Source organism: Arachis hypogaea, chromosome 15 (assembly GCF_003086295.3).
Source record: "Arachis hypogaea cultivar Tifrunner chromosome 15, arahy.Tifrunner.gnm2.J5K5, whole genome shotgun sequence".
NCBI lineage: Eukaryota > Viridiplantae > Streptophyta > Magnoliopsida > Fabales > Fabaceae > Arachis > Arachis hypogaea.
Genome location: NC_092050.1, coordinates 130,124,463 through 130,139,040, shown reverse-complemented (window position 1 = coordinate 130,139,040; position 14,578 = coordinate 130,124,463). Strand labels below are relative to the sequence as shown.

General features: G+C 32.6%; 2 protein-coding genes across 2 annotated transcripts; both read right to left on the bottom strand.

Moving 5' to 3' along the window:
• Positions 1 to 7,522: 7,522 nt before the first annotated feature.
• LOC112750690 (probable inactive receptor kinase At2g26730) lies at positions 7,523 to 11,272 on the bottom strand. The gene is made up of 2 exons (XM_025799504.3): positions 9,940 to 11,272; positions 7,523 to 8,469 (listed from the first exon to the last, which is right to left on the bottom strand). The coding sequence occupies exons 1-2, from the start codon at positions 11,270 to 11,272 to the stop codon at positions 7,907 to 7,909; spliced, it is 1,896 nt and encodes a 631-aa protein (XP_025655289.1). The 3' UTR covers positions 7,523 to 7,906.
• A 767-nt stretch (positions 11,273 to 12,039) lies between these two features.
• Positions 12,040 to 14,578, bottom strand: LOC112750691 (cytochrome P450 82A1). The gene is made up of 2 exons (XM_025799505.3): positions 13,368 to 14,578; positions 12,040 to 12,778 (listed from the first exon to the last, which is right to left on the bottom strand). The coding sequence occupies exons 1-2, from the start codon at positions 14,307 to 14,309 to the stop codon at positions 12,149 to 12,151; spliced, it is 1,572 nt and encodes a 523-aa protein (XP_025655290.1). The 5' UTR covers positions 14,310 to 14,578; the 3' UTR covers positions 12,040 to 12,148.

Genomic DNA, 14,578 nt, shown 5'->3' with positions numbered 1-14,578 from the left:
AGAATGACAACAAGATCATCTTTTAAAAGAGTCAAATCAAACAATATAGCTCTCATATCAAAGATCGAACCTCAAAATATACAAGAAGCATTGCTAATCCAGCTTGGGTATTGACAATGGAGGAGGAATTACAACAGTTTGAAAAGAATCAGGTCTGGACCCTTGTATCAGATTCAAATGGAAAGAAAGTCACTTGTACTAAATGGATTTTTAGAAATAAATTGGGTGAAAATAGAACCATTGTTCGAAACAAAGCAAGATTAGTTGCTCAAGGCTATGATCAAGAGGAGGGTATTGATTTTGATGAATCATTTGCACCTGTACCTCGAATAAAAGCCATCAGATTGCTCTTAGCCTATGCGGCTCACTGTGGCTTCAAGTTATTCCAAATGGATGTAAAGTGTGTATTCCTCAATGGAATAATAGATAGAGAGGTCTATATGGCTCAACCTCTTGGATTTGAAAACAAAACTTTTTTAAATTATGTTTTCAAATTAGCAACTCCAAGAAGTATTGATCAAAGCTCCAAAAAAAATCTCAATCAAAGTAATGAAAATTTCTAACTCAATTCAAGAAAAGAAATTCTAAGAACAGTGATTAAAAACATGAAAATCTTAATAAAAATGATAGATCACTACCTTTGTTTAAAAAAATAACAACTAAAAATAATTAAAGATACTCATGCATCATTGGTGCACCACTGGCTAAGATGTCTTTGGAAAAATTATTTTCTGTTGAATTTTGAAGTTGATGTGTATTTTCATTCATGTTAAATTCCTCACCAACTTAGTGTGGCTGCTAAGTTAGATCTTCAATTGTATAATTTGATCCTTAGTCCTTGTCGAAAAGAGTGATATCATCTTAACCCACACAGAACAAAATAAAGTGGATCAGATCATCATATAAGAAAACTATAAGTAATTAAAAATAAACGATATAAGTAACTCTAATAGGCATGATATGATTATGTTCAGATCACTACTTTTTCTTCTGGACTCCCCCCAATTTTCTATCTTCTATGAGGGTATCATCTACAAAATTAAAAGAACAAAAAAAAAAAAGCAACTACACAAGACATTATTCTCTTTCCTAATCTGCTACATACACTTTGGAGAAAGCAGCATATCAAACTTAAACAGGTGAGATATTCATCCTTAAGGCAATTTATAGAGAAATTATATCAAATGAAAAATTTATCAATACTTTTAAGAGATAAAAGTAAAATTAATAATATATTATATCCAATTTTAAAATGATGGGTTCTAGTTTATCCATAATTTGTTGTCTAGGTGCTTGTATTTTTAAAAACTATATCACTGGACATTAAATTTTTCAAAATTAATGTGCAAGTTAGATGAATCGAATGATCAAAGTCTCTAAGTCGTTCATTCAAAACTACTACAAACCATTAAAATATCATGATAAGACACAAAACACTCATCAAGCATTTGAATTAATATAGTGGATGTGATTGGCTATCAGATAGTATGTATAATAATATTAAATTTACAATAATATCAAACATGTTATATTTTTATACTATTTTTTAACATGCAGTATTTATAATACTTTAACTAAATTTACAATAATAATATCAACCACTTGTTTAATGATTAAAGGATTCCATACATAACAATAAAAAAAGGACAAGATTATAGTTGAAACTTGAAAGGTACCCAATTTAATTACCCAACAGGCATCATGGATACATAATCACCCAACAATCACCCAAAATAAACTAGCAACAACATCAATGCTAAAGGTAAAACATAAAAACCAAAAACACAACAAAACAGAGACAGCAATCCCAACATAAAAGAGACCAACTACAACAGCATCCCTGCCAAAAAACATCACTATCAAGATATTCCACTCTCAAATGCGTATAACCTTCCAAAAGCAACATAGAGTCAAAATAAAACCGCCAATCTCAGTATAAAGATGACACCAATAACAACCAAACATAATCATTCCTAATAACATATATCATCTTGTCCCATCTTCTTTACTCTTCCATCCCCCATATTTTTTACTTAAAAGCTCCTCTATTTGTATTTAAGTAGATTGGTTCTAAAAAGTAAAAACACTACCACTAAGAGAAAGAGAGGTAGCAAGGAACATAAGGGACACCAAGAAGCATCCCAATAGCTAAATGAAAACATCAACAGCGCTGGGTATAAGGCAAAACAAACTCACATGTCCCTACAAAATGACCATATATATATATATATATATATATATATATATAGAACTTACCATCATTTATTTTCAATCCAGCCAGTCATCGATATGCACATGAGCTAGAAATTGTTAAACCAAGTTATGCTCATAGTTTCACTCATTTTTGCAATGTGTGTCTACCTATTAGGGGTGTTCAAAACCAATCCGGACCGAACTAAACCGATCAACCGAATCGAAAAATCGAAAACCGAACAAACCGACAACCAAAAAAACCGAAAAAAATATATTTTGCTGTTTTTAGTTCGGTTCGATTTGGTTTTCGGTTTTGATAATAAAAACTCCAACCGAACCGAACCGAACCGGTCAGGTAAAAAACCAAAAAAAACCAAACCCCCCTCCCCCAAAATGAACGAAACCTAAACCTAACCCAGTAACCCCATTCGGCAATTCCCCCAAGCCCCACTCCCAAACGAACCCTAGCCCCTCTCTCCCTACTCCCTAGGTCTCACAGCCTCGCTCTCTGCAACTCCCATCGCTGGTGAGAGACCTCCTCCCACCACCTCGCAGCCACCGCCACCTTCCTCCCAGCGCAGCCCTTCCACTGCTCCCACCCAGGACCTCCTCGCGGACAGAGCAGCCCAGCACTGCAGCACACAGCCAGCGCCCAGCGCCCAGCAAGTCGGCACCACCCTTGCAAGTCGCACCCACCACCACCCTCAGTCCCTTGCAGCTCGCAAATCGCACCCAGCAGGCCAGGACCACCCAACGGACACAGAGCATCGTATCAAGTCAGATATGGAGCCCGAGCCACCGAGTCAGGTATGTAACTTTACTAAAATTGCTGTTTTGTTTGTTTTGTTGAATTACTGAATCTGCTTCTAGTTTGTGTTGTTCTGTTGAATTGATGAAAGTTTTGAGTCTTGTTTTGTTTTGCTATTTTGTTGAATTACTTAATTACTTTTGAGTTTTGAAGCGATTTACTATGATTTATCAAGTGTTGGAGGTTCTGGATCTTGATAATGTTAGATTGAATGTAACATATAAATGGAGAAGTCTTGGAACTTGTGCGGTTAAGGTTATATTTCAATTGTGTCATCTGATTTGATTTGTAGAATATGTAACAGATTTCTATCTACCATGGTCTAGGTATAAAGGTGGACCAGCATTACCGAGGAAGTTGATCTCGCAGGGTGCTACACAGAAGCAATATAGTGTTGAGGTTTACCCACTCATTTTGAAGTTGACTGATGCCAAAGATAACAGTGTGTCAACTGTAAAATTAAGCAAAAAGGTACCAATTGATTTCATATGGGGTTGTCTTGTTGGTTTTGTGGTTATGCTGCACTGAGTAGTAAGTACAGATGAGTATCGAATCCGTTAAAGTATGACACCTATTCAATTTTAAAACTGCTTCAACTGCTTCTGGTTTGTTTTGTGCTATTGAATTACTGAAACTGCCTCTGTTGTGTTTTGTTCTGCTGTTTTGTTGAGTGTTGAATTACTGAATTACTTTTGAAGTGATTTAGTATGATTTAGTATGTTTTGGAGCTTCTGGATCTTTATAGGGTTAGATTGAAATCAGTATGGTAAGCTAAATTTGAATAATGAGAACAGGATCTTGCTGATTGTTGTTCATTGCTCAATGTATTTGTTGTTTGATTGCTGATTGTTGTTCACTGTTCATTGCTGATTTTTTTGAATTAAAAGTAATTTTATTTTCTATTGTTCATTGTTCATTGGTTTATAGTATTTAAATGTTTCCATTTATTTCAGTGTTTCCATCTCGTCAAAAGTTATGGTGGATAAGAAATAAGAAATTATGGATAGATTGAAAATGCTGGACTTCATAAAAATTGGAACTCTTAACTCAACCTTTTCCATTTATTGTTAGAGTTTTTCTAATAATATATCTATTTTTTCAACCTGGTGATGCGCAAGCTTTCCATGAATCAGGTCATGTTGTTGCAGGCTGGTTCTTAAAACATTTTACTCAAGTGTGTGTGTATTTTACACAGGGCTAAAAAGTCAATGTAGATGTTAAAATTTACATATGTATATGAGAGATTTGATTCTCTATTTGTGCATGCCCTTAATGTGATCTTTGATTTACACCAGCAATGTCAACTTTGATTTATGTAGTTTATTATTAATTCTAACAATATTGCAGCTTCAGATGCTTAGGGATCTTAAGGAGGAAGGTCCTGACACAGTTCACAGAGTGAAGAAATAACTAATAAGCACCTTGATTTCATTTTCATGACTTATGTATGTTGAGTATTTTCTTTTACAACAGCACTAGGTATTGAAGTTAAAGTAGAAGCCCGGTATATTTGTTCTACAATTGTAAACTGATAGTTTATCTGTTCTGTGTACTAGCATCGTTAGTTTTCGAACAATCCCCTAATCCAGTCTTATTTTCTCATTTGGGGTCCTATCCTACAAAACATTTTCTCATTGAAGCAATGAAATTGGACCAACGCTGCAACGCATAGTTATCTAATCTAAGGAAACTGGTAATTTTTTTCTTTTGAATGGATTGAAAAACCGAACAAATCGAACCAAACCGAACCGCCGTTTAATTAAACAATTAGATCGGATGATTTTTCTCTAAAAAACCGAACCAAACTGCATCGCGAACACCCCTACCACCTATTAATGTAACAGAAATCCTTTAAAGTTGCATGCCAAAATTTCAAAGAAGCGAGACTTTTAACCGAATTCACCAATCTGTTCCTTTCAAAGTTGAGTTTCCAACTCTTGATAGCTTTATTTGCTGCCCATTAGACCAAGATCAACATAACTAATTATCTGGTAAAGAAAAATATTATCACTTATTATTGTTCTCCAATTTTGGCTTCACAACTTTTGGCATCATAGATTTAGAATATAATAAAATTCTTACGGTATGATTGTAATTGATTTAATATCTTAGTCTCAAGTCCAATAAATTTTTGATATTACAATTAAAATGTTAAAAAAGAAAAAAAACACATGTACAGACATAAGAGGTTCATTTATAAATAAGATTTGTGATCTCATCACAAACTATGTCTTAGCTTAAAACTTCAATTAGAAGACTCTGTACATCCTCTAGTTGTGAGCTATGCATGAATTAGAAGATTTATGTGCACATAGATCTAGATAATTTTTTTCTCCATTTCAACCACATCCCAAACTCATCCTAAAGATAACCATAAGATTAATAGTAGCAAATATAGAATGAAATTATGCCAAAGGGTTGTCTCCATAAATGAAGCTTGAATTTCTTTGGATTACCTTCTTTCCATTTCTTGCTCTTCTCTTTCCTTTTTTTTGAAACTCTTGTTTTTTCTCCTTTAAGTTATTCTGTAAATCAGTTTCAGTAGTTTGAATATAATTAACATGTCATAAAGCTATTCAAAATAAAATGCTGAGTGAATGTTAGGATACAACTAAAGCAATAAATCAACACAAATAATAAATGCAAAATCAGCAACATTATCAACAAATGAGTTATATCTGAAACATGTCAGAGAAACGCTAGAGAAAGATGTTTAATTATACCTGCTTTTCTCTTTTGGCTTTGTTCTCTCATTCTACAACATGTTGAACAACTTTTATTTTAGATATATACTCATTGATTAAAATCTCCCTATCCTCGTATCTCACATATTTATATCTTAGATCATCCCTTAAATAAGAGATTTTCTGTTCTCATTAAAAATGTAATCTTTGTCCGCACTGCAACAAAAAAAAACACAATAATAATAATAATAATAATTCTCTCCTCTTCCTTAAAAAAAAAAGAAATGCAAAAGCATTTACCAACAAAATCAAAGAAGATGCAAAGGAACAAGGTTTAGAGAGAGAAAAAAATAGGGATAAAACCTAGATTTCTATTTTCTAATCATCAAAATGGGTTAAAATTTGGTTTTCAATTGAGTTTTAGCTCAATCTGCTTCCTTGGATATTGAATGTCGTTAAACTTGCGATTCCAATGATTGGATCTTTACTTAGCGATTCAACATAAGCAAACAACACTCTTTATGGGAGTGGAGGGTGGCAGGCGTGGGGATGAACCAATTGAGTTGAAGAAATCATAGAAATAAAAAAAAAAAAGCAATGAAAAGTGTGAGTTATAGTGGGCCACAAGTAATGCATCCATTTTTTTTTACCAAAGATGAAAGATGAGAGAATTAGAAAAAGAAAAGTTCTATGTGATTTCTATTATTGCAAATTTCACCAATTCTGATTTTTCAAAAAACACAAAATTTACAAATTAATTTGAAAGTTTCTGACCAAATATGCGAATCTATGTCTATGAAAATAGATGTTTGGTATGATGTCTAAAAGATATTGCTTAATTGTTAAAATAGGTTAAATAATTAATTTTAAATTTAAAAGTATAAAAATTAAAAAAATTTAAATATTTAAAAATTATTATAAAAAATAATTTAGACAAAAATATAAAAAAAAATACCATAAAATTCACCATGAAAATATTGAGAAGTGAGAATAGTTAAAGACTTACTAAACTATAACCTATATAGTTGGTAGAAATCATCATTAAATCATATTTTGTAGCTTGCACATATATGCACATTTGATAGAAAGATCTGATTTTAGAACAATTTTATTTTTAAGAAAACTCATAATTCTATTAAAATGCCATAGCGCTTCCAAATTTACTAGTATAGAAAGATAAAGTGGTACGTTCTAAAAAGTATTTTTATATAATTTTTTAAGATGTGTATGTAATACCTTTCATAATTTCTAATTTTAATATAAATTATTATTTTATTAAAAAAAATTTCAATAAATATTATTTTTATCTTCAATATTTATATTTTATTTTAATTTTATTTTTAATGTTTGGTTTTAATTTTATTCCAAACATTTCGATAAATTTTAATTACAATTCTTGATTAAAATACATATGACATGACAATTTTACGTTAACGTGTATACTAATCATCAGTCAAAGATGGTCACATATTACTAATATGTCAGTATCTAATTACTATATTATTATCTTCGTTAATAATATTAATGGAAAAAGATATAATTAAAATATATTTAAAATGTTAAAAATAAAATTAAAATAAATCAAATATTAAAAATATTTTTAAAATTTAAAAAAATTATATATTTTATCTATCCATTAAATTAATTACATTAGATATATATTAAAATCAGTTATTAGAATTAATCACTGGAATAAAAAATACATTAAAATATAAAATATATATTAAAAATAATTAATATATATTAAAAATATTTAATAATTAAAAAAATTTAATCAAAAATAATAAAAATTTATTTTATTTAATATTAATTATTATAATAATTAATAAATATTAAATACGATAAATTCTGATAGTTTTTCTTTGTCTCCATACATATATATACTGATTTTGGTGGATATTAAATTTGTGTACAAATCCAGCCACAATCACTGAAATAGATTATTTGACATTAGTGCTTTTCGTTTTCCCACGGAAATCAGCTCTTACTTTTGATTTCTCATCGGAATAAGACGCTGATTAAATTGGGAATGGATCCTCTCAAATTTTTGTATAAATTCCATTACAAAAACTTGGTACTTATCAATATGTGCTTGGACTTCACGAAACTAACAAAATAGATGCTTCCTGACTTTCCTTATTTCTTTCTCAAAATAGAACCCTATAGTTACCACGTAGAGTCTAAAATTCTTAATTGCTCCACATGAATCAAAGCTTGTCAGTCAGAAGGACACTGATTTTTCTTCATCCTCCTTCAGGGATCTTATAACCATTGCAACTTGATTCATACTTGGCCTATCATTTGGAGAAGCACTGGTGCAATTCAACGCTACCTGCAACAAGCTCATCATCCTCTCTTCAGATGCACCTTCTCTGATTAGTGACTTGTCAAAAACTTCAACTGTCCATTCCTCTCTCACCACCGAGTTCACCCATTTCGCCAAATCACCAAACCCATCACTATTCTTAACCACTTTCCCGGTTAGCATCTCAAGGAGTATCACACCGAAGGCGTAGATATCACCTTTGACACCGTTTCTGATGATATTTTGCGAGTGGTGGTAGTAGTGTTGGTTATTATTTTCGGTCACAAATAGGCCGTATTCGCTTATGAATGGATCAATGTTCTTGTCAAATAAGATGTTGCTTGATTTCAAGTTGCCGTGTGATGGTACTTCACTCTCTCTGAGATTCTCATGCATGTGTGCTAGTGCCGCGGCTACGTCGGCCGCCACTTTTAGTCTGCTCCGCCAACCAAAAGAGTGGTGCCCGCCACTTTGGGATCCTTGTGTTCATAATTCAAGTTTGAAGACAAATAATAATTTTAAGCACTAGTAAGTAAAGTATACCATGTGAGAAAATTATCACAAGAACTAAAATTAACAAGCAATCAGAAATTAAAATTGCTCTGGGTGTATGCTTAGTTACCACTTACCATACTTCATACTCAGTCTTGGCTTCAAAATTATATTAATAATTAATTAATTATGCTAATTTGTGGAGCCTCACCAGCTCTTGCTGTGTGTATGCTTAATTACGTATCCAAATTTTTTCTTTAAAGATGATATTATTTGTTAGGATTTGAGAAGGAAAAAAATTAAAAAAATCAAACCATAAATTTAACTTCAGCTTGGTATGGTTTGATATGGTTTAGTTTTCATTTGTTTCATAAAAAAATGGGGAGGGTTAGGTAAACAATGACTATCTTGAACAACATGAATAACTACTAATCAAATAAAAATACACTACACCTCCAAATTATCCACTTAAATCTTAGTATTAAAATAACCATCCGTACACCAAGTGAAATGAACATCTGATATATCTATTTGTTCACATTATTTAATATTTTCATTGTCTACCTATATTTTTTCTAAAAAAATTTATAAATATAGAAATTGAATTGTAACTTCATTCAAATTTTATTATTTATTGATATTTTTATAAAAATATATAAACATAGAATCTGAGACAATAATGTCAAAACGGAATAAAGTAAGCGAATAAAAATTATTTGAACACAAAGTCATATAGTTGTAAGCAACTAAGCATATACATATACATATATATTCTATAAGTATAATTATGAATTATTAATATAGAGTAAAGTATTATTTTGATCTCTAATATTTAGACTATATTTTAATTTAGTCTTTAATATTTCAAATTTTTTATTTTTTGTCAAAAAATTTCAAACGTCCTATTTAATTCTAAAAAGTTTTAAACTGATTCAATGTTGTCACACTATTAAATTTGACACGAATAATTAACATATTGAAGAGGCAATAATATTCAATTTTGGTATGTAAATGAAATCGTCCCTCCAACGATCACCAATACAAATGATTTTTCTTAGATTTTGAAGCGCTGATAATTTATTGCTAGTTTTAAAGTTTTATACAAAAAAAGAATGAAAAAAGAAAAGGTTACAAAAAAATTTTGGTTATGTTTTTTAATATATTGAAATAAGAAAATATGGCTTAACTAAAAATTTTGTCATCAATATTTAAAAGAATTAGGTTAATAGCTAAAAATAATGACAAAAAACAATAAATTTTAACGGCTCCTTAGTATTTCTTTATATATTTTCGGTTCGATTTTACAAATTAAAACCAAAAAGCAAACAAGAATAATATTAAAATTAAACCGATTTATTTCGGTTTTGTTTTTTACTTTAGTTTTAATTCGGTTTGGATAGAATTTTGAAGCCTCTAAATCATTCAGAAAGTATGAAGTCATGATTTTCATCACTTACCAAAAAGCAACATGAAGAGACTTCCATTGTGCATGTATTCATAGACAAGGAGCTTCTCTTGATGAGAGCAATAATATGCAAGAGGCGGAAGCACTCTTGGATGCTTCACTTTTGCTATGATCTCCATCCTTGTCTGAAAATGTTGCTTTGAAATCCCACAATCCTTGACTCTTCTCACTGCCAAAACCATCCCATTCTCCATCATCACCTTGTACAGGCTTCCATTCTTCCCTCTCCTAACCAACTCCGCCGGAGCACCAAGCAAGTCCTCGAATCGCAGCGCCTTATACTCTGCGCTCGAAAGAACCACAAGACCGGAAGCTGAAGCCATGCCGCTTTCCAAAGATGAAAATGAACTCTCTGATCTCATTCCAATTATTATTCCACTCTTTGATCCACTTGAATTGTAATAAGCTTCACTATTAGGCTTGTCTTTCTCTGTCTTTTGCATTTCATCCAATGCTCTGTCTTTTGTCTTGAATTTTCGAACCAATTTCAGGACAATGTAAGCCAACACCATGAAACAAAGAACTATGTATCCTAAATAAAGCTTAAAACCATCGTGCGATGAATCCGGAGGTGGCCGAGGAAGAGGAAGAGGAAGAGGAGCTGCAGGTGCAGGTGCAGGTGGACATGCATTAGCAAGTGGTTTTCCACACAAACCAGGATTACCATAAAAGCTATCTTGAAAGAATTTTCCTCTAACATCAGGAATAGGACCATATAACTTGTTGTTTGAGACATTAAACAACTGAAGTTTTGAGAAGTCGAAATGAGGAATTCTTCCGGTGAAGTTATTGTTGTCTGCAAGAAAAGATACCAGCTGCGAAAGACGAGACATTTCAGGTATCTCTCCGGAGAAGTTGTTATCGGAAACATGAAGCCTCATCAAGCTGGTTATTTTCCCAATAGAGATCGGAAGCTTTCCGGAGAATCGGTTACCATTTAGATAGAGATGAGTTAGGGACTTCAAGTTCCCTATGTCCTCCGAAACAGAATCATGTAGGGTATTGTTTTTTAGGCTAAGGAGCATAAGAGACTTCGCAGTGGAAAGAGAAGTAGCATCTAGAACACCTTTCAGATTTAAATGTTCAAGAACTATGCTCATCACGGTTTTGTTGTCCGAATGACAAATCACACCGTGCCAATGATCAGTGCATGGATCTGATGTGAGGTTCCAACCCCAATTCTTGGAATCTCGTTCCGCATTATTTGGTGCAAGCTTTTCCATGAACTTCACCAAAGCTTGCTTCACCACTTGTTCCTCTGAATTAACACTTAGGAACAACGAGATGATGAAAATGGAGGGTACCCACATGAGTTTCAGACCCATTCTTTCTTCTTTTTTTTTTTTTCAAAAATGATCTGAAATTAGAAGAAATGAAAACATGTATGATCCATGAAGGCAATAATAATGTTCACTTAAAAAAACTAGGACATGTTAGATTAAGTTGCCAAATGGAAATAATTAAGAAGAGCTATAAATGTTGTGTGTAATATTATTATGAATGAGAAGCCCAGTAAATGAGCCAAAGGGCAGAAAGTAACGAGCGAATTTGGCTGCCGGCATGTTGAAATGGTCACAGTTTCACAGTGAGTGTGTGTTTCAAACTTATCAATGTGTCGTGTTATTATTTATTAGCACGTCGTCTTTCTCCCAATTTGGCTTTTTCTACCTCTTCGTTAATACTTAGGTGTGAAAGGGATTCTTTACCCTTAAATTTTTAATTTACCAATATGAAAAGGATGGCATTGTTATCATTTTTTTATCTGACTGAATCACCGGTATCTGAACTTTATCATCCCACATCATATAACCCGATCTGATGTGACTGAAATTTCATGTTAATTTTCCAAATTCGAACCCGACTTAAGAGACCAGAACTCTTGCAGGAGAGTCCTGTAATATACTAAGTTTGTGCATTATTAGCATTTTTATAACAATATTCCCCACTCCAAGACCTCCTAGTTTTCTTGATTTTTGAATTAACTTCCAATTAATTCTTGGTACACCCTTCCCACCCTCTTAGAATGGTTTACTAGACATGATCACCTGGTCTCATAATTAACTACTATTACGTGAAGGTAGCAACACACCTATGACCAAAGTTATATACTTTTACTATAGTTTAGGAGATAAATAAGACATAATAGTTTAGAAAGCAAAAATACACCAAGCATTATGTCATATGTGCCTAATCTAATATTATTACATGGTCTCATAACAATTGGGAATCAAACACGGTTTAACAAGAATCTCAAGCGGAGTAGTTTTGACATGGGTGATTCCAAGGGTTCCATCTATGTCAACAAGTTCAGGGGAAGGATTCAAGATCTCAAAGGAATGCAAAAAGCTAGCCAGAATAAAATGAACCATTTGAAAGCCAAAAGATATTGCTGGACACGCCCTTCTACCACTTCCAAATGGTAACAACTCAAAATGATGACCCTTAACATCCACATCTTTATGAGTTGTCAGGAACCTTTCTGGCTTGAACTCTAATGGATCTGACCAAATAGAAGAGTCGGTGTGGATTTTCCAAATATTTGTAATTAATCGAGTTCCTTTTTTAATTTGGTATCCACCTAAATTGCAATTTTCTGTGAATTCACGGTGCACTCCAAGTGGAGAAGGTGGATACAATCTTAGTGTCTCCTTAATAATGGCTTGAAGGTATTGCAATTTGCTTAGATCAGACTCAAGTATGCGTCTCTCTTTCCCAATTTGGGTATTGAGTTCTTCTTTTGCTTTTTTTAATGTGTGGGGATTTCTCAATAGCATACACATTGCCCATGTAAGGGTAACAGTCGTTGTATCGGTTGCGCCAGTAATCATAGTCTGCCAAATAAATTGAATGGGTAAAGATAATTTTCTCAAAAAAGTAATTAAACAAGAAATAATTTTAAGAGTCAATATTTAACAGTCATCATTCAAAAGTCTTAGAAACAATAACATCTAAAATTCAATTATAACAAATATTTAAAATTTAAACTCTATACAAATTTATTTTTAGTGAATTTATAATAAATTTACTTAGCAACTTATTATAATATTAAATAAAATCAACTGCTATAATATTAGTGCTCTAATATTACTCTTTACATAATCAATGATATAAATGAAATTCACCCAGTATTAGAAGGCTAATAATTTTGAGTCAACAACCAAAATATCAAAATGTACAAGTGTATATCAACTATTTATTAGTCTAAAATCAATTAGATATCTAGCTATATATGTGTGTGTGTTTTTTCCCCTTAGATTTTAAACAAAAAAATATTCATATTTTAACAAAATAAAAAAAACGTGTTTTTCTTCTTTAAAAAATAACATAAAACTGACATTAAAAAATAAAAATAAAAATAAAAATAAAAATAAAATAAAAAAGAGCTCATACATCATTGTGGTAAAAATAAAACACACGTACCAATGTTGTGGCTTTGATTATGGTATGAGCATCAAATCCATCAACACCTGAGGCATCATCAAAAACCGAAATCATGACATCCAAAAAATCTTTCTCATCTAACAAACTCCTCTTTTGGCGATGTTCTCTTACAAAATCATCCAAAACCTCATCCAATTCCTTAGCAGTTTTCTTCATTGCTTTCTCATAGCCCCCAAAATCCAACCACCTTAACAAAGGAACAACATCTCCCACTGTAAACACCCCCAACAAATTCATGAACTCCCTTATCGTTTCCAAACACCTGTTATTATTTTCCAAACCACCAAATCCAAAGCATCTCTTCCCAACAAGCATCCTAAAAACCATGTTGAAGATCAATTCAGCAAACCACTGCTTCATCTCCACCAACACATACTCTTCGTCATTATTTCTTTTTCTGTATACATCTTTCACTGAAGCTTGAACTTCAGAGACACGAATATGGCTTAGTTGCTCGATTCGGCGATTCGAGAGGAGCTCTAACGTCACAATCTTGCGGATTTGGCGCCAGTATGGACCGTACGGCGCGAAACCAAACATGGCTCCGTTGTATGAAAGGTTTTCATTGGCGACAAGCTTTGTGGGGCGAGTGGAAACCGCCATGTCGTTGGTGGTGAAGCATTCTTTCGCCATTTCCCAGTTGCTGAGTACTATGGTCTTTTTGGAGCCACTCTTGATGGTGAAAAGGGGTCCGTACTTGTCGGCCATGGAAGCTAGAGTTATGTGGAGCTGCTTTGAACCGCGTAACAATGGAAGGTGACCGATGATTGGCCATGCTCCGGACACTGTTGGGGGTTCTCTACTATGATGACCGAATTTGATGATGAAACGAAACAGAAAGAAACAGAGTAAGATGGCTATTGCAGATGCAATTCCAGATGCTACAGTGGCATTTTGGTAATTTAGGGTTGAAGAATCCATTTTGCTTCTTTTTTCTTTTCTTTTTCTTAAGGTTAGGTGTCTGACGTCTGAATTAGAGTTGCTGAGGAATCAATATTGGATTTGAAGTACAGATATTTTGGGAGTTGGGATCATTATTTTTTTTTTTTAACACATTAAGGGTGGAACAACACGAAGTCTAGTAGTAAAAGACAATTTAAAGTACACACCGACATCGAACACTCAAAAAGTAAAGCATCTTCTAGTTATTTTCGGTATTGTCATTAACAACCAAAAGATTCACCACCAAA